Here is a 21,873-nt window from a genome sequence, read left to right as displayed (position 1 = left end):
GTAGTCTTGGCACATCGGTTGGCAGCTCCCAAGGGAGTTTCTGTGATCCAATCCGTCACAGACACATCATCTAAAGTGCATAGTGAATGAGACACTAGTGCTGTATATAAGTGATCTGGACATAGTCTTTGTGTGGCATACACAGAAGTACAATGGGACAGAGTTCAGGTTCTGTGTGAAATACTGACCTTGAGAATTTCTTGACTTAAAAGGCCTCAACTGCAACTTTAGTGGTTCTTCAACACATTGTTCCACGTGGAATTATATATTATGTAAAGATATAGAGGGATGTGTAGGGGAAGATTTTCAAAGGCACAAGTTGGAGTTAAGTGCCCAAGTCCTATTGATTTTCAACCAGAGTTCAACACCTAACAGTCCTTTGTGCCTTTTAAAATCTCCCCTATAATTATACCATGTGTATTCAATGAAAAAAAAATTGAATATTCATGCAAATTTGATGAGGAATCAACCATTAAAAAGTTAATGAGTTACAGAAATTAACACTGAATACACAACTTTAACTGTTCCCATTTGTGTGTTTGCGGTAAAAATATTCTTATTTTATATTAATTGCCAGAAATAGATGATGATATGCAAATTGGACTTGCTTATTTCACCTTATATTCAATATACATATATTTTAGGTCTAGGGAATACTAGTGCACAAGTTTTCAGTCTGTGATTTGTGGCCCACAGGTGATCCACAGAGTAGTTGCTGATAGTCTGTGGAGAGACAGCCAGTCATCTCTGGCACCAATTCTTCCTCCTTATTTCCAGATGCTAAATTACAGTAAAATACAGCTAAAATACTTTGTTTCCCAATATTATTTTCCACATATGCAATTGCTGTAGATGAAACAGGGATACAAAGTGATTGGGAATAAAAGGGAGGTGGTCATACAATACAACTGGTATTATGCACTCCCCACTATGGAAAAAAATATGTGAGGGTCCCTATTCTGGTGTGTAAAACAAATTGGAACTAAGGGACTACTTTAGAAGTCATGTGTCCTCTTTCCCAAAGGGAGCCAAAACATAATTTACACCGGATGAAAGTATATTAAAGTTACATTCTTGCAGAATGTTTTCCTTTGTTTGGCTGGACTGATTTTTTGAGACAGTAGGCACACACAATTTTCACTAGACTTAATGGGAGCGGTGGGTATTCTGCACGACAGAAAATCAGGCCACTTTTGTTTGGTTGCTTAATGTTAATCATTCAAGTGCCAAAATTTTAGCCTATCTGTTCATGATTCTACATGCACACACACACACACATCACAGTATAAGGATGCAGTATTGCCTCAATTCAGCACAGCACAAACAATCATGTATCTTAAACAGTTGAAAAGAAACATCCATGTACTTTATATCTCATAAAAAGACCTTGTGTAACACTTCAAACTTTCTGAAAACAATTACTTTCCCCCCAAGATAGAGTTTCTGTCCTCGATACTTCTGACTCAATTGACAAAGTACAGGCTCATCAAGGCATTGCTATAGGACAGACAGTTTCAAAATAGAAATATTAATAATGCTACTCAAAAAACCAAGTGATCTGTTTTAAAATTAAAGCAATAACAACCATTTAAGATATAATGGGTGATGCTGTTAGAATAACCATCTACTATATGAAGCTATGCTACACAGTTATAAATTCATATGAAAGAAATAGTATATTGGTAGGATAAAAGAAGTGTCAACTGAATACAGTTAAATTACTCTTTCATAGAACTAAAAAGGAGAGACCTAGACAGCACAATCTGAAAAGAGCTGTTATCAAGAACCAGGAACTCTGTGGTAACTGTCAGGCTTTTCTACAGTTGAAATACCAGTAAACTAAAACAAGCAAACAGTAAGGTTGACGATAATGTCACATAATTCTAAACAAGAGAGGTGAGCCTTGGAACTTGTGTTACTGCAGACCAAGAGCAGGATTATAGACAAAAACAAGTCTCTGCGATTTCAAAGCAGAATGGATTCAGGGTAAAGCTGAATCATGCCTACATACATTTAATAATATGTAGTTATCAGAAAAACATAAAAAACAAAAGCAGTTCTGCAAGATGATGGAGACTCCATATAGATGGCATGAGATTCTATTGTGCAAAAGATGAACTCATAAATGACATAAAAGGATGCTCCACAGAACATGCAAATGCAATCTCCTTTGACTGGACTTATCATAAAGTATGGTGGTTCTTCTAGGATTCAGCTAGGATGACTTAAGCGATTTGCTTCCCTAGCTGAAAACATCTGGCTTTTCACTAGCCCAAAAACCAAGATGAAAAACTAAGAATTGGATCCTTAGCTTGCCACTTATGGCACTTCCTTCTGGGAGTAACTCAAGATGTGCCACGGAAGCACCATATTATTATATTTATTTATTTATTTACTTAGCAGAAGCATCTAGGAGAGCCAGTCATGGACCAGGCCCCAGTTATGCTAGCTGCTATACAAACACAAGACAGATAGATTATAAACTGCTCTTTGGGGCTGGGACTAAGTTAACTATTCCTTCTTTTAAATCCTTGAGGGAAGGCCTCAGTGATCTCAGAGGAAGGCATTCAGTACTACTTGAAATAATGGTACCTTGACATTAATGGAATTTTGAGAGACCAGACATTGCAAGTTTTCAAATGGAGCTGGAGGATTTACGTACATTCATTCTGCTTGATAGGTAATAAAGACTTTTATACATGTAGTTTTATTTTCAGCTGATTAATTGGCTTTTCTAAGGGTATGTCTTCACTACCAGTTGAATCAGCAGGCAGCGATCGATCCAGCGGGGGTCGATTTATCACGATAAATTGACCCCAGAACACTCTCCCATCAACTCCTGTACTCCAGCTTGGTGAGAGGTGCAGGCAGAGTTGACAGGGGAGTGGCAGTAGTCGACTCACCACAGTGAAGACACCGCGGTAAGTCGATCTAAGTATGTCGACTTCAGCTACATTATTCACATAGCTGAAGTTGTGTAACGTAGCTCAACCTCCCCCCCCCCAGTGTAGACCAGGCCTAAGTTAAATGCTCCTCAGAAAGTATGACCTTGAGTTTAAAAGCTTGTAAATGATTTCAATGTATACAGGCCAGATCATCAGCTAATATAAATCAGTGTATTCCATATGCTGATTTATAACAGCTGAGGATCTAACCCATAATGTGTATTTACTTCTCTTTCACTAATAAGATTCATTTTATAGGTCTACAAATAATATTTTGATTTAATATGTGGTTAATGAAGAGTCTTGAGCCTAGAACATTCATTACATTAGTTCAGTATGGTACGTACTTTCACTGTGCTTAGGTGCAGTGAAAATAGAGCTTAAGGACAGTGCATCTTCAGTTGTGTCAAACGAAATGGACAACTTTTCAGACAAAGATCGAGAAGTTTGAACTAATTAATGTACGGTTTTAAAGAAAAGGGGCCAGATCCTCAAATTATGTGAATCAGTACAGCTCCTTTCATTGCAAAGGAACTATGCCAATTTAGAGAATCTCGCTGAGAATCTGGCTGAGGATTTTACCATTGTTTTAACATTTGGCTACAGTATTGTAAGGGGTTATTGTAGACCAAGATTACAGGTACAGATCACCTGTAATTTTACCTTCTTGTGAATTTTAGAAGAAACTAGAAGTATTTTTGAATCATTAAGTGCATACTTGGGATTAACAAGTGGTATTTGGGTGTGTGCATGCGTGCGAGAGAGAGAGACGGACGAAAGCTTAGTTATTAATTATCCTTATCTAGGTGTGGTAATTTAGAACTGAAATGAAACTGTATTAATTGTTAGCAGTGTTGTTGTAGCTGAGTTGATCCCAGGATATGAGACAGAAAAGGTGGGTGAAGTAATATCATTTATTGGGCCAACTTCTATTGGTGGAAGGTATAAGCTTTCTTTCTTCTTCAAGTCTGGAGTTGGAAGCAGACTCTCCCTTCCCTAGATCTGAAGAAGAAAAAAGAGCTCTGTGCAGCTCGAAAGCTTGTCCCTTCCACCAACAGAAGTTGGCCCAATAAAAGATATTACCTCTCCTACCTTGTCTCTCTCTATTGTATTAAGTAAGTCATGGTTTAAGTTTCTAACTTTGGAATAATTTTTGGTTGAGCTGTCACTGACAGTTCAATACATTTTTATTGAAACAAAGCTTGACTAGGAAATATGCAAGGTGCCGCACTAACTAGCCACAGTTTCCATACTGGTACCAAAATCCTCTCCCCAGAATCACCGAGAATTATTTTAGAATATTACACTGCTGCCCGTCACCGTAATGTCTGAGTGCCTTCCACATAAAATCAATAACAATGGGGAAAGTCTCTGGCGCTCGGCATTGCTTTAACAATTTGTGATAAGATTTGGATTACTATTATTTATGTACCTTTATTCTTTAGTTCTTTACATTTTAACTTCTCATATTAACTTCTTATTCTTACTTTGTAAATCCTCTCATATATTCAGCTTTTTTTTGTAATTTCCTGTTCATCTTTCAAGTCAATATTTATTAATAAAATATATACATTTATAAGTATTCTTGAGTCTATTTTAACTAAGAAACATGAAATTCAATGCTTTCATATGAAATATAGCACAGGTAATTCATTAATGACAACTATTTAACCAAAGTGTTTTATGCTATATTAATCCTAATCTTCTCAGATTGCCTATCCTGTTTTAAATCAAATACTGTAGTGAAATGCAATAACATCAAAAATTAGTTTTGAGGGCTGCATGTCCATTTTACTTTCATGTCATCATCTGTCCTTATGTGATGAAACGTAAAATTTCTCAAAAAATAATCCCCCCTCCCTTTTAGACTGAAAATACCAACTGCCAACTAGCACACCTCTGGCCAATGACCCAGGATTAAAAGGAAGACTTCTCATCAATACAGCTAGACAGTAGGAATTTTAAATGTAAACCACCAAATCAATATCTAAGAATCTGTTTTACTATCTGGTATTCTACAGTGAGCTGCTGCAACTTGTCACGAAATGCAAGGGACAGTGCAAGAGGGCTGAACTAGATCAATACGTAAAGATCAATGCGAGAGAGCTTCACCGTAGAGCTGCTTAGATTAAATGTTGCTTCACTAGGGAGTTTGTTAATAAAGAGTGGTGTTAAAGAATCACATGCAAGGAAATGGGGGAAGGGATGGGGTAATCTTACAGGCAGAGCATCATTAAACTGCAATCTTGCAAAGATTTATAAACATGTTTAACTTTGAGTAGGTCCCACTGAAGTTAATGGGACATGAGACTGCCTGGTATGTACAGTACTCAAAGTTAAACATGTTTATAAATCTTTGCAAGATTGCAGTTTAATGATGCTCTGCCTGTAAGATTACCCCATCCCTTCCCCCATTTCCTTGCATGTGATTCTTTAACACCACTCTTTACGTCTCTACGATTTATACATGTGCTTAACTGTACATTCCAGGCAGTCTCATGTCCCATTAACTTCAGTGGGACCTACTCAAAGTTAAACATGTTTATAAATCTTTGCAAGATTGCAGTTTAATGATGCTCTGCCTGTAAGATTACCCCATCCCTTCCACCATTTCCTTGCATGTGATTCTTTAACACCACTCTTTATTAACAAACTCCCTAGTGAAGCAACATTTAATCTAAGCAGCTCTACGGTGAAGCTCTCCCGTATTGATCTCTACGATTTTTTCCCCCATTGAAATGGCATCTTGAATGAAAAATGGAAATTTGGAAAGAACATGGAAGAGGTTTATTTAAATATATTAAATGGCAATAAAAGACAAGACAGCAATTTTAACTGAATAATTAAAGAAATCTTACAGTAATTATTTGCTCTGACTGGCTGCATGTGTTTTGGGAGGTTAATGAAACGTCTTTTTAATCATAAATCATTTATGCCTGCTTCAGTACTATATTTCTTCTTACTATTTGATAGCTGCAAGTACATAAATCAGACAATTTTCTTTTTACTTTTATTTAATTGTAATATATTTGCATAATCAAGGGGAAAGATGCATAACTAATAACTGTCTTTCTGCAGTAGCAGTTCCTAATTTTGATTATCTGTTTTAAATTATTGTCACAGAAGTGCTCTACACCAAAGACAATCTTACATTGATGAGGCCCAATCCTATAGATGCTCCACAGGATATCTCCTACAGAATCCAGGGAGATTTCTGCACAAAGAAGGACCCTTTACAGGATTGGGTCCCCTTTCACTTGTGTGAAATTGGAGTGATAGATCTTTAGTGACAGCTGTAATTAGGAAATTTATGAGAAGTAAAATTACCAAGATGTGGCCACATTTTTATATATAAGTTACATAAAATGGAAGACATGATGGAACAATGGATACTTGCATTAGCAACACACTCGTAAAGCCCAAGTCCAGACCTTCAATATGGAAAACAAACCTTTATTAACACATGTGCATGAAGTGTTATGAGAGCTCAGATTAAGTTGAACTGTTTTTTGTACAATGTCACATGACCTCACAGTTCTCACTTGGAGCAGACCTACTTTTACAGCTGCCTCTGAACACACGTAATGTGAATATTCCCTCCCCCCCCGCCGCCCCAACCAGTCTCAGATGACAGACTTGTTCGAGGACAGAAGCAGTAATCAGAAGATAATTTCTTAAATGTAAAGCTCACACAAAAGGAACACAAGTTCTCTCTTTTCCAGTCCTACAACAAGCATCATTCATTTGGAATGGTCAATATTAATTAGCAAATCCAGCAGGGACATTCTGTCAGGGTTTGTAGGTGTGAGTGTGTCTGGCTGTTCTTTGTTTCAAATGAAGGATAATCCATATTCAGTTAGAGGTAAAAAAACTGTCAGTACTATGTAATCCCAGTGTCCTTTCAAAGGATGTTATTTTGATTTTAAAAATCAACGTGTTCCTTTTATTTTCTGGTTCTATGGTTTGGTGCTGTTTTAGCTTTCTTGAGTTTAGTATCTCTAGATTCTGTCAACAAAAGAGACGGTATGTGATTCCTCTAATTGCCAGACTGGGAGTAACTGGCTGAAGTTCAGGAGAAGTGCTGACCATGGTAAGGAGGAAAGTGCATGAAACTTACTGAAAGTGCATCAATCTTACTGAACTTTGAACTGTTGATTGTGGTCTAGATTTTCAGAACTGCACGAGCAGTTGCTGATGAATGTGTGCAAATGGTCTGTCAGATGTCCAAGTGATGACCTGCATGCAAAATTCATGTAATTGTGTATATAAATTAGGCAAGCAACATGCCCGCTCATTCTTCAGATTCAAGTTCTGAAAATCTGGACCACTTGTATACTGATAACATGCAAACACCTGCAGCAACACCAAAAAAGGGGAACATTAGTGTTTCATTATAATTTAACATTAGTTAAGTGAATGCCGTGGCCTCGGACAAAACAGAATCATTGCACTGACATATCTTGCTTGTTACCACCCTTCCCAGGCTGTCCTGCACAAGTCTCCTTGTAAATGATGGCTCTTACAATAGTTTCCATACAGAAGAGAAACCTCTAATGGAAAATTATTGGAGACAGTAACATCATTAGTACCTAAAATGGTGAAGTTGTTTCATGCCTAGGATGAATAGGCAGAGCATTTAGAAAAGTAAAATGGATGGTTTGAGGGCCCAGGTTAAAGGAACAGATTCCAAAATAGCAGCATTAAGAGAGCCGCAAATCTACAGATGATTGAGCAATTCACTGCTTTGGAAAGTGTAAACCATCAGAGGTCAAAACTGAGACCACTCTACAATTCAAGAGTTAGCTGGGTAAAAATCTGGGAAACTACAATTTGAACATTATAGGCCCATTAGGAGTCCTGCACTGCAAAGAAATCAGAATTTCTCTTTCAGAGAGGTTGTGACACATTGTTGGGGGGAATTTTGCAGAGCTGCTACTGCCCATGCTGGTTTCTATTCTATGAATATACAAAGGACTTTGAACTCTCTGTCTAGCAATGTAGCAGCGTTCAAGATTTTTTACCATACTACATTAATGTACTTAATGTAACCCATACTAAGTATGTATTTATACAGTACTATATATGTGCATGGTGCATAGATATCTACAAATGAAGGTTCCTGACTCAAAAAGCTTGAAATCTACATTAGACAACACAGAAAAGGATTAAAATTAAAAGGTGTGTGTGTAGGGGGGGAAGCATAAGAGAAAGGAGTGTAAAACAGTAACAGTTCATGAGATAAGCTTACTACTCATATGATCTTATAAAAGTTACTCATTGGATTTTGTTTATATCTAATAATACTGTAATATATTTTAATCTGGGGACAGCGTCTGGAAAAGGGGCTCTGGAGGAGGTCAGTGAGTGCAAACTGACTAGAAGAAGTGAATTTTGAGGGGAGATTTGAAGTAGGAGAGTGAGGTTGCATCATGCCCCAGGTCAAAGAGACTGTTCTAAATATGGGGGTGGAGTAACTTATGGGGGAAGGTTGCATAAGGGCAAGCTGAGTTGGCCTGGGGAGGATGTTGGGAATGCACAGAAATCATTTGTAAAACAGGTGTATAGTGGTATAAAACTCATGGTGCAAATATCAAAGAGACTGTCCTGCTAACATCTGAAAGCCTGGCTGATTTATTTTAAGATGAATGCTTTAGAATGCTGTAGAGTTTACGGAACTAGCTTTGCATGTCAGGGTGAGCTATAATCAAACAAATCCAATCAGCAGTCCTCAGTACTCTTCCTTGTAATGCTTTAAAAGTTCTATCATTAACCTTATCAATTTTTCTGTTGTACATGCTCCACACTTAGTTTCTTAATGAACTTGACTCCAGTTTAGTGCAGCAATGCTACATTAAAGGGCTATTTTCTAACTCACAGATCTGGAAAATAGGGTTTAATCAATGACCATTAGACCTTGCTTTCCTTTCTGGCATAAAATGCCTTCTTTTCATTCAGAGTTCCTGTATTATTGTTTTAATAGGTTATGACTGGCATGTGGCACAGTGTTACAGGGGCAGACAGGCCCTATTAATAGGAAGAAATGAAAGTATTATGGAAGAAAACAATGTAAGCAGGACAGAAAAACTCACAAGATCCAAATTCTGTCACACTCTCTTCTTCCTTCATGACACCTGATTTCCCCTCAAAGTACAAAGGTATACAGCTAACAAAGGCAAAATACCACCAAAAATTAGCGTGGAAGGTTATTTTCCAGGAATAAGCAATAAACAATCCTAACCAATGCTAAGAACATGCTTTTTTCCTTGCATCTGATGGGCTCAATCATGACTGTTTTACTCAGTGTCTACTCCTGAAGAAATTCACCCGTGCAGAGACCTATGCATCACTTGCAGTGCATTTACACCCTCAAATGCTTATTTCCTAGTAATATGACCTGTGTGCCTCAAAAGTCTTCAGTGGGAGCTGAGTGGTACATATGCTTTTTGTGTTCCCTTTACACAAGAAAGATTTCTGGTTACTCTGTAAACCTCCCATTGACTTCAACAATGTCAAGTAGACATTGAAGGCCTGATTCTATGAAGCGCAGAGTGTCTCAGACAGGCTCAATCCCCGGATTTGGCTCCATGAGAGTTAACAGGTGTTCATCAGGTTCTCTGCTTCTCATAGGAACTGGCCACATGACACTAGCTCAGATCTCAGCAGACTGTGAGAAAACCGGTTGTGAGCTCAAGAAAATGTGCCGGTGCCAACCTGCAGTAATAAGCAGAGAGCAACTCAGCAGCTGTTAAATTATTAGGAGGAGGAGCTCCCCATTCTGCTCCTTCTACACATGATGTTTTGGGCCACTTTTCCCCAGGCCCAGTCACAATACATATTTCTGCTGCAGCTCTCTCATTTACACTGAATTTTGTGCTCCATGTATCTCAATAGCCAGAAAACCATGAAGATACTAGGTATCTCCACTAATATGAAGGAATGGAATAACACAATAATGGGCTCAGTTTTCTTCCTAGTCAAGTCAATGCGGATTCTGAAATTGACTTCCATGGGGCAGGGATCAGGCTCTACATCAGTACTGGGCCTATCTGAACACTGATGTGAGTGGAATTTTTTATAATTGGACAAAAGGACGAAAATGATTTCAACTATAGTTTCAATCACATACACATGGCAATTGCTACTGAAACATGAAGAGAATCAAATGGGAACTTGAGTCTAGATAAATATAATAGTTCTATATGTATTCAAGTATATTGTGAAAAGCAGGAAGGAAAAAACTTCACAGGCTGGTATGATCCCACATATCACACATTTCCTTTGTTACAGTAGTAATTATTTCAGTTCATGCACTGTATGAAATGCAGACTGGATTTCATTTTTATGCACCCTATGACTGGATGGTTTAGGCCCAGAAGCCCCCTGCAGGAGGTCTCAGGGTCCTGCACACCCTTCCCAGGAAAGGAGCAGTGGAGCTAAGTCCTCCAAGCAGCCTAGAGAAATCGTGCAGCCAATCAGGAGGCTAGCCAATTAGAGGGTTACAGGCTAGTATAAAAGGAGCTACAGTGCAGACCAGCATCAGTTCCTTGCCTGTGTAAGAGGAGTTCATTTGGTGCTCCTGGCTGGCTAAAGAGAACTGTAGCACCATGGACAGCTCAGAGCTGGCAGGGACTGGGAGAGAGAGAAAGAGCTCCTGGCTGAACATAGAAGAGCCCTGAAGCACTGGTGGAGGCTGGGGCTGCAGGGAAGTGGCCCAGGAAACTGAAAGCAGTTTTGTTAGAGACATGGTGGTCCCTGTGCTAGAACCTGGAGTAGTGTGCCGGCCTGGGTCCCCATAGGCCACTGGGGAAGTGGCTTACAGTTACATAGCGACAACCCCCCAGAAGGTGATCTGAACTGTTAAGAGGCCCAGCTGGGGAGCTGGGGCCAGACGGGACCAGAGTGGGCAAAAAATCTCCAGGGAGGGAGCCCTAGGGGCATAGTCCCCTACCAGGGCCAGGAGTGCTTAAAGCCGTTAGAGTAATACCCAAGAAGGGATCTGTTTGATTTGTGTTCTGTACAGACTGTGAGTGACTTGGCCAGAGGGCTGAGTCACTAGAAACTGCTAGAAGGGGGTCACCATAAACTCAGAGAAGTGCAGACACACCTGACCAGAAGGGAGAGCTCACAAGAGATGGGTGCCACGCTGTTACATACCCGTTCACGCTGACTTAATTATAAACAAATAATTAAAGATCTTCTTTAACTTCTACTTTTTAGTAGCTCCAGCAAAATTCAGAGTCCTAGTTAGATAAATATTTGAGATGTGGTGAGTCTTGTACCATTAACATTTTTTGTGCACCTGTTTCATTCTTAACTCCCTATATATGGTACTCACAGTCCACTGTTCGCCTGCTTCTTTATGTGCACGTATGGCCAATATCGATGCTGACCCCAGACAGGTCCAATGGGGAAAGTGATGCAGGAAACTCCTTTTCCCCAGTTCACCTCTGCTGAGGGGTCATCATGGTTTGTCTGTGTACACTCTCTGAACAAAAGGCCTGCAAAAGCACTAGAACTGACAGAACTGCATAGGGCAGATTAGAGATGTAGCCATGCCCCATCCTCCCAGTGTATCAACTAGTATTAGGTGGGCAGCAGTGAGAGAAAGCACACAGTACACTTTTCGTACAAGTATAGTAAGTGCTTCCCCTGAATGTCCCATTATGCCTCCCTTTACCACCACTTGGGCACTAGAGCTGCTAAGCTTCTCTGCAGGTTTTCCCACTGGCAGTCAGAATTATAATTTAACCATTTATCTTTAGGTTCAATATTTTACCCTCACCCCATGCAAGAAAACATATCAGAACCAGGTAACGTGAGTGCCATTCATTGGTTTAGTTTTCTCTTTCATTATGTATTAACCTTGGTCCATTAAAAAAGCTTCTCAATGGCAAATGCCCTCTCCATCATATCACCTCGATATCTTTACACCTATCACGCTTAATCCACTCTTCAGCTGGGTTTCAAAGGACTCCATATGTCTATGCTCTTCTATTTGGACTCTAAGGAGCTGATAGCCAGATTATTTTGTACTATAATGTATTCCATACCTCACTTCATAGACTCTTCATGAAAGAAGACAGCCTCATGGTAATTTATATTGTAGTACGATCATGAATTCAAGATAACTCCTTTTTTCCATTTGCAGATTCCAAATTCCTCATTTGGTCATCAGATGAAATAGCTACAATTTCTTGATATGAATCTCACAAGCAATATACATCCACATAAGGCCAAGTACAGAATACTTTTTATAGTAACACGATGTTTTATTTTCAAATAACCTCCTTTCCTATATTACATGCCTTATATATTATTAGTTACTTCATTTGTTTAGTTGAGCAAAAACAATGCTTAGAAATTACATTTATCTGAAAAATTTGGGGGCAAAAATTCAAGTGATACCTTAACATTCATGCACCCTGAAAATTCTTCCCTTGATTTTTTTTTTTGTATAGTTTGGATGGACAAAATATGCTTGCCCCAAAACTCAAATTTGCACTTTAAAATAGCAAATGCACATCCACACTAAACAGTTCTTTCATAGACTCTTCACAAAGCGTCTATCTAAATTGTTCAAAACCATTTGTCTATTGATAGAGGGTTGTGGGCTTTTCACTCAGCTGTGTTTGTAGTATGAACTGCAAGGAGGAGGAGTTAGAGAAGTGCTTCCAATCAAGTACCTAAATAACTCTTGTATTGAGTCAATGGTTTGCTCAGGTTTTGTCACTGCTTTGTTTTCTTTAGCATGTCTGCAACTGACAAGCTAGCACATTTTGTAACATGCTGCACTCCAGTACATACACAGAGATGCACTATCCACAAATGATGATCATTAACAAGCACCTGCAGCAAAACATAGCTTAGGAACTTACGTTTGGAATGTTTGTCACAGAGGGCTGATGCCCTCATGTCACAGAGTCTCAAGGATCCTTTGCTGCTGCTGTAGACAAAGAGATTGCAATGGTGGGGATGAAACTCGGATGCAGTAATCACTTCCGTCAGGTCTTCCATGTTGGCTGGCTTTATATCTACAATGTCTGAATGGAAGTTTTATTAAGAAAAATTAAATTGGTTACAAGTAAGTTATGAATCTTGCCACCTCTCTGAAGGCTGCATGTTTGTATAGACATTTTCCACGTTTACAGAAAAATAAATTAGTTTTGAATAAAGCATTCTCATTTGTTTGAGAAGAAACATTCAGCATTATTCTTTTTGGCAGTAGCTTTTTTTATTTGATGGTTACCCCACAGAGACCATTACATTTTCATAACAAAATAAATCTAGGACCGTTATTTAACATACCTTACTGTGGGTGTTATTAATATGCCTACATTTGCAGTAAAGTGTTGGTGATGGAGATATGGCAGTTGAGGTTTTCAGATCCGTTCAGGGGATCTGATCACCTATCTTTCATTTAAACTAAAGGAAAATCAATAGCTAAATACCCTGCACTGCTTGGCAAATCACAATCATCAGTATTTCCCCATAACTGCAATGGCAATTACTTCTGTAGCTCAGATAACACTGATGTATAGATAGCAGCCACTGTACATCTCATTTTCCTTCCATCCAGTCTACTTAAAATATTGCAGCTAAGATAACTTTCCTTTCCCACTCTTTTGACCTCATCATCCCCTCTTTCACTGGCCTCTTGTCCTTTGCTGTATCAATGGGCTGGTCTACACTGGTGGGAGATTGACCTAAGATAAGCAACTTCAGCTACTCTATTCACGTAGCTGAAGCTGAAGTATCTTAGTTCGACTTACCTGGCTGTCCTCATTGCAGCAAGTCGACTGCCACGGCTCCCCTGTTGACTTTGCTTACTCCTCCTGCTGAGGTGGAATACGTGTTGATTCAGGGATCGATTTATCACGTCTAGACGAGACGCAATAAATCGATCCCCAATAGATCGATTACTATCCACCAATCCGGCGGGTAGTGTAGATATGGCCAATGTCAAGGCCCTTGTTCTTCGATTCAGTTTGCCCCAGCCTGCTCCACTGCTCTTATTTCCTTTCTTTCCCTCTCATTCCCTCCTCTTCTCTAATCCTCTCTCCTAGCTACTTCCTTGGGTCTGCTTCTCCATTCCCAGCTTCATACCTTTACCTATGCCCCTCCCTGTGCTTGGAATTCCTCCTTACAATACACTCCTTTCCTCTCAACCTAATTCTATGCTATATACAACACTGGGTGGTTAGATAACCTAGAGCAGCATTTGTCAAATGCGGCCACCAGAGGCTTTTCTTGCGAGAATCCCTGACCTAGACGTTGGATGGTGGTAATAAATGAAGTTGGTTTTATATTGTTTGCAGTGCACGTTCTTAGAATCTCAGGCCAAGCAGATGGAAAGTTGTGGGATGATACAGGCTCTTTGCTGAAACAGCAAATGGAATTAGAACTGTAAATAGACATTCAGAAGTGTCATGGGCTATCACAAAATGATAGATGAACGTGAGCCACCAGGATATTTCAGACCTAAAAGATGCAAATACTATGTAAGGAGGGGGAATAATTGGTTATAAGTGACATTGACATATATTAGTAGATCACAGAAGCTAGATAGACTGGAAGACCTAAGAGTTTCCCCTGCCCCCCTTATCTCCATCAGTGCAAGTGTCAAGAAAGTCTTTCTACTGGTAAAGGATATCAAGGAGGTCACTAGCTAGTATAGCTAAAAGACTTTCAGCTAGATTCTGGTTTCATTTACAGCAGTTATAGCAGTGTAACTCCACTGTGTTTGATGAGTTAAATCTTGATTTATGCTGGTATGTAAGACCAGAATCAAGCCTGTAGTCTGGACAATTTGTATGGTTTCCCTAAAGTTATGGGAATCACTGCCTTACATCATCATGCAACTTAGAGAGGATTTTAAAAAAGGGATGTGCATTTATTCACATGCAAATTGTACACAAACTCAGACGCACGTACGCAAACTGATGAATACGAATATGTACAAGTCTCAATGCAAAAAACAAGGTTTGTGCATGCACAAGAGTGCATGACTGTGTGCTGCTTTTGAAAATCGCACTGAGGGCTAAATTTCAAAAAAATGGTATAAAAAACTGGTGCCTCCAATTTTTCATGTCTCACCTTTTCCAGATAGAATTTTTCAAAAAGAGTCCAATCTTGCTCCCATTGAAGTCAATGGGAATTTTGTCAGGAGCAGGTTTGGATCCTGCAATTGTGAATACAAATTGTGCAGATGCCTAACTAATCTATCTGCATGGGCAAATGCATTAGAAAGCATAAATCAGAATTTTGTGGGTGCCAAATTATAAATGTGAAAATATGTAGACAATTTCAGGTGCTGAATAAAGGACCTCTGAAAATGTGCCCAAATGTCCCATTTTGGTAAGAAAAAATCATAAACAGAGTATACTATTAGCTTCACTACAAATTTAAGTTCCAGCAGTGCAGTCCATTGTAGAAAATTCCCCATGAAGATAATGCTTATTACGGAAATCAATGTAAATTTCTGTTAAGAAAGGACTGTAGCTCTGAGCTCTTATCTGGTCATATCTGAACTATATAGCTCACCAATTAAGTATCCCAGGTACACATCAGCCAATCCAATCACTATTATTAAAAATTGACATTATGCATAACTTATATGGTACTCCTCAGTCACAGCCATTTATATAGATCACATGCTTTGGTGATCTTATGTTCTGGGAAAGACAAGAAAAATAAGAAACAAGAGACGATATGGAACAACAGTTCAGGAAAGGAAAGTGAGAAGAGAGATTTCTGGTGAGGAAAAGGAGGAAGGAATATTTCCTAGACGAAGAGGATTCTAAGAAAGCAGTAGTTGAGGAGACATTGTGATGGAACGTTCATTCCTACACCAGCTCTGAAGGGGTGAAAGTGGTCCAGAAGGTACCAATTAACCTTCACAGATGCACCTGATGGGAGGCCCAGGGACTGATAAATACTAATTGCTGATGATGTCCAGCTGGCAACGGATTATAAAGAGAAGTTTATAGTACCAAGAGGCTGCAGGGAGAGAGTCTGTAGTCACTCTCTGGGAGCAGGAAACCCAGCAGGGAGAATAAGTCCTGGGATCCCGCCTCTGGAAGAAGGGCCAACCCCAGAGGAGTTGTGGAGAAAGAAAGCCTGAAAAGGCAGGGTAAGAAGCAGCTCAGAGAAACAGCAGCAAGGAGGGCGACTGTGTAGACCTTGGCTGCTGGTTATAGGTTAGCTGGACTGGAATCCAGTGTAGAGCAAGGACCTGGGTTCCCCTACCAGCTACTGGGAAGTGGTGCTGGACTGTTTGAGATGCAATCTGAACAGCTAGTCCTGCAAGACTTTGATACCCCAGGAGGGAAAGGGGGGTATATAGTGACCTAGCCAGAGAGCTGAGTTGTGAGTAGGGAGCAGTGTGAATTACTGTAGCGACGGAATAACCACTGGCCATGCATGTGCCATGCAGGAAGAACTGCTATGCCATGCCTGCCCAGGAGGAGGAGGTGTTCTTGTGGTGAGTGAACACCATTACAGGCATACAGTGAAAAGAAAGAGTAATAGTACGGCAGAATATCTGAGTAAGACTATATTCTCATATGATCCTCATCGTTGTAATGTCTGCAAACCTTCCAAACACTAAGGAATTTATTTTCACAATACCTCTGCAGAAGAGGAAAATATTACTATTCTATCTTTCAGATAAGGAACTGGGGCACAGAGAATAAGTGGCTTGCCCAAGGTCACACCGAAAATCCACAATAGAGCTGTGAAGTGAACACAGATCTATTGAATCCCAGATCAGTGCTTTAAACATAAGACCCTCCTTCCCAGCTGTCATGCTTCCCAAAACATAAAATTTTGAATCAATTGGCATAAGAGATAATTTAAACATTCCTGGAGAATGAGATAATAGGAAAATGTTGTTTTATTAATGGCCAGAAAAGTCATATGTTGTCTTACTAAGCCAGTCCCTGTGTTTGTTGAAGTAGACAGAAAAACTTGAATTGATTTCAGTGGGAGTAGGGTCAGGCCCATCATAGAAATTACAACTACTCTTTGATCTTTCCTGAGCCTGTAGATTTCAGAAGCATTAAAATAAAATTTAAATTTAAAAGTAACAATATGCAAGTGTAGATAAAACTATCATATGTTTGCCTGGCTTCATACTAACCATATCATATATTACACTGAATTGGTTTTAAAAAGCAAAATGGCAGTGAAGAATAGGAGTAGCTGGTGACATTTCATAACAAGAGGACATGAATTAATGTTACATTTCAATGGTATTCCTAAGAAATTACTTACAGTATCACATTTGCATCCATCTCCAGGAATCCATCATCATTAATGTTAGTACAATGAATACCAAGATGTGGTAACACTGATTTACCACCTATTATGAAGTATCCCTAAATGTTCTTAAAATTCTAATGGGCAGAAATATCTTTATTTGGTTATTTGCATTTGGTAAATCTGTCTGTTAGTAAAAGCAATTGCTTTTGGTGATTGAATTGCATTCAGGAGATCAGAGGAATTACAGTAACTCGATGCAAGAATTTCACCTGTTAGTGGAGAAGATGAATAATTGCTGAGTGATGAGAAAGATATAAAATATAAATAGTGTGCGAAACAGTCAGACCAAGTATCATTTTTCTGGAAGCTGAAGATGGTATTGATGAATTTCCCTTCATTGTACAAAATGAATAGCCCCATGCTGAATAATGTAATTAAATATTCCATTTCCCCAGCTGAAATACATAAGACACTTGGAACAGAAGGCATTTCTAGATGCTATCTACATCTCCATTAAGACAGCGTAGACTTCATTGCCTTTCATGGATAATACATTAAATGTATGAACAAAACCCATAATTCCATCAGATTGAAGCAAAAATAAAACAAGTGCATAAAGTAAAATAATCAAAAGAAATATGAACTGTTGAAGAGATTTGCCCCTAGTAAGTTTGTAATATGTGTAGGAACAGCCCAATACTTTGACAGCTACATAACCCAATGTATCAGAAACAGATTATGTCACAGAAAAGAACATTTTTCTCATCTTTTAATTTTTGCCATCCATCTGACAACTATCAAGTATGGTTCGACAGGTGATGTGTGGGCACTGTATTTAAACTAGTATGACGAGAGACGGGCAAGAAGAACAGAAGTATCTCCCACGAGACACTTCACATTTTTATTTTTCCATTTCCCCCTTATGCTGGGTTTTACCTGGTATGCTATAGCAGAGAAATACAGAACAATTGGGACAGGTACTTTGTTCTAGATCCAGCCCCATTTGTGCAACCTGAGCTGCTGAAAAGAAGATGGAAGCTGGTAGTAGCCAGCCAAATGAAAATTCCTCTGTTGGGGTGGACTCTTTTATGGCACAAAGCTGATGGAAGCAGCTCCTACATTAACTGCCACCCTCCAATACCAGTGTACAGGGTGTGCTGGAGGTAGGGAGGGATGTCTTGTGTAGAGCACAACTCAGCCACAACAGTGCACAGCTGGCATATGGGCCCTTAAGGATGATAGCGAGCTGGTATAAATGAGAGAAGTGCTTATATTGGGTCTGATGCTCTGATATCCCCACCTTCCTCTTGCAGCAAGTGGATCTCAATGCAGGGGAGAATCTAGGCACACATGCTTTAGAGAGCTGGAAAAGCCATACAGTCTGATTCACCCGTGGTAGTTCAAAGGGCTGCAATTCACACTTCCCTGAACAAGCTGGGTTTGCTGCACTTAAGTGGGGGAGATTCACCCTGGGGAAAAGGCAAGTGGTGTTTACACAGCGGCTGTCTCCCCAGGGGCCTGACAAGGGAGATTAATTTTAATTTATAGCAGAGGCCAAGGATGGGAAAGGGGAAGGACTGAATCAGCAAATCCTCACAATCCTTCATTGCCAACCACTTTGGAAGCTATGCATGCTCCAGACACCATGTGCTACTGCTGCACTCCCCTTCAGGCCAGGCTTTCCCCATTGGCCTGGCGTGCACAGGCAGAACATTGATTCACATGAACATAATAATAAAACAAAGAATTGTAAGTCACCAAGGAAATAAAGTGTCTCAGCCCCTCCTAACTCATTTCAACACTATCTTGCTCCATACAGGGCTGCTTCTCCAGTGCCTGGCTCAGTGATATGAGATGAGGCTACTAGGGAGCTGATGGATTTTCTAGCAGTTCTCCAGAGAAAGATGGACATGAAAGACTTAACATGCCTGCAGACTATGGCGGAGGTTGAGTTCTCACAATTGGATCTGCAGAGCTGGAAGGAGTTAGCAGTAGTGGAGTATTATTACAAGAGCAGAGAGAGCACACCGAGGCCTGTGAAGTCAGCGTTCAGTCTCTTACAGGGGTGCCTTGAGTGTCTCCAGGAGTAAGTCACTTGCTCATTACTTTTAGTCCCCTTGTAGGCTATGCGATGGAATACACAGCTGCTCCACTGGCAGGACTGCACGAAGCTGGATGTACTCGACCCCTATGTACCCTCTACCAGCAACACCATAGTGCTAGACCTGTGCAAAGCATTTTACCCAGTTAGAAATGGGCCCTACCCATAGGACCTTCAGTCAAACACAGATGGAAACAATATAAACATTGGAAGGATGATCTCTGAGAGGTTCATTAATTTTATTGCATTAATGAGACTCTCACTTGATCAGCTAGAATATAAATTAGTGGGGCCACTTTATGCTTGTGCCAAAACATGTATAATGAGAATGTGGAAAATAAGCAGGGCTCCAGCTGAATTAAAAGAGTTCCAGGATGTTTCCTTTTATGATAATGGAAACATTGCACAGTTTCCTGAAAATAGATTATCTCCTTTGAACTGCAGAGTATGTATTAAAAAACCTAGCTATTTCCCCAGCAGATACCACCAGGGATTCCTACAAGGAACTGGATTTGGCAGAAAACTTGTAACTGAATAAAATGCACAAATCAAACTATACTAGGGGTGGGCAAACTATGGCCTGTGAGCCGGATGCGGCCCATCAGGGCTTTAGATTCAACCCACGGGATTGCCACCCCTTGTGGCTCTGCGGGCCTGTGCCACTCCCAGAAGTGGCTGGCACCACATCCCTGTGGCGCCTGGGGAAGTACGGGCAGAGGGCTCTGTGCGCTGCCCTCACCTGTGGGTACCTTCCCCCACAGATCCCATTGGTCGGGAATGGGGAACTGTGGCCAATGGGAGATTCAGGGGAAGTACCTGCAGGCAAAGGCAGTGTGTGGAGTCCTCTGCTCCACCCTCCCCTAGCAGCCCCAGGGACTGAGTGCCAGCCACTTTGGGGCCAGGGGAGGCAGGGAGCCCGCCTTAGCCCTTCTGTGCACAGCTGTCACCCCAGAGCCACTCCAGGTAAGTGGCGCTGGGCTGGACCACATACCCTGAACCCCTCCTGCACCCCACATCCCAACCCCCCACCCTGAGCCTTCTGCCACACCCCTCCTGCACCCAACTCCCTGCTCTAATCCCCATCCTGTATCCCAACCCCCTGCCCTGAGCCCCATGTACACCTTGCACCTCTTCTCCACCCCAACCTCTTGCCCTGAGCCCCTTCCTGCACACTGCACCCCCCCACACCCTGCACCCCCTCCCACACCCCAACCTCCTTCCCCAGCCCTACATTCATGGCCCTGCATACAATTTCCCCACCCAGATGTGGCCCTCGAGCCAAAACGCTTGCCCACCCCTGAGCTATACCATGTACATGACTGAATCGGCTAACTCTGGCAAGATCTTCCCTGGCTTCAGCAGGGATTTTGCCAGAGCAAATATGAGTGAGGGCTGGAGGATTTGGCACTCAGAGCAAAATGCAGTGGACCCCCATTTGTCCAAGTGGCACAGGGACATGTACTTTGATTAAACAGGAGGTTTGGAATGGTGAGTTTTCCATAAAAGTGATGCACATTTCAGAAAATAACTTAAATTCAGCTAATGGGAATTTTTAGAAACAAGGGGGTCAGCAAATGGAGCTCTCATCCTAAACCAAGTGCAGACTTGCTAAAGATGTACTGCTTTCATTTAGGTATTTCTGAGAGTTGTTTCCTTAACTAATCATTTGATCACAATATTTTCATTAAAAGAAGAGAGTGGGGAAGATTCTGTGCTATGATTCCAGAGACAGACCATGCATACCCCTACACCAGTTATGTCAGTCCTATGCTACTCCTGTGCTGAGGAAATTCTCCCCCAGCCTGTTGTGGTTTCTCTACCAAGTCTATGCACTGGGGGAGCACCATATATGGTGAGAAGCCAAAGTCAACCCTCAGCATGTCCAATGACACAGTGTCAATGTATATTTTTAAAAAGTAGTAAACTAATTCTCAGACTTTTCAACATGGAATTATATGTAAATGCCTCCTTTCTTTCTGTCTTTCTTAAGGAATACTATGTGTTTTCATTGTCCTATCAGACAGTTCTCTCTTCTGAATCTGTATTTTTCAACCTGTTCTCGAGTCATAGCTTTATGGAATAGATCATCAATAGGTTAAATGTATCTGGCCTTTTCCCTGATTGTACTGTCTTTCCTCACGCAGAGGGATGTCCCGTGTTTATATTCTAACTATTCCTAATAGCCACAGTGGCAGTCCTTTTCTATCAGAACGCAGCTTTCTTCCACCATTCTGCTAAAAGCATGTAGCATATGGGATTATTTTTAAACCTAGAGTTCCAATTACATCATCTGCACCATTCCGCTCTTCTGAGCCACAGCAACACTAACTGCAGCATAACTGAAACTACTTCAAGTTTTCTTGTACCCAATATCTGCTAATGGTAGGTATTGATCTAGTGCTCTAAAATGAGTTAATGGTACAAGGTCAGTCCAATCCACTTCTTTAATTCCATGATCTTTGGGAAAATGATTTTTTTGATGTCACATCAGATTTGGGAACTTTGGTACTTATATGGTCCCCATTACTGTAGAATCTGACCACCTCAAAACCTTTAAAATATTTATCC

At 40.4% G+C, this 21,873-nt stretch overlaps 1 protein-coding gene across 6 annotated transcripts in view; it reads right to left on the bottom strand.

Moving 5' to 3' along the window:
* The window catches only part of PPP2R2C (protein phosphatase 2 regulatory subunit Bgamma), a 292,304-nt gene that overhangs the window by 32,326 nt on the left and 238,105 nt on the right, over positions 1-21,873 (bottom strand). For all 6 annotated transcript variants that reach the window (XM_030563253.1, XM_030563251.1, XM_030563255.1 and 3 more), the window contains one exon: positions 12,821-12,985. In XM_030563253.1, the coding sequence (XP_030419113.1) occupies positions 12,821-12,985 (165 nt within the window). The remainder of the gene's footprint in view (positions 1-12,820; positions 12,986-21,873) is intronic.

This window comes from Gopherus evgoodei, chromosome 5 (assembly GCF_007399415.2).
Source record: "Gopherus evgoodei ecotype Sinaloan lineage chromosome 5, rGopEvg1_v1.p, whole genome shotgun sequence".
NCBI classification, from domain to species: Eukaryota; Metazoa; Chordata; order Testudines; family Testudinidae; genus Gopherus; species Gopherus evgoodei.
Note: the sequence above shows the minus strand (reverse complement) of the source record. Positions and strands in the feature narration are given on the sequence as shown.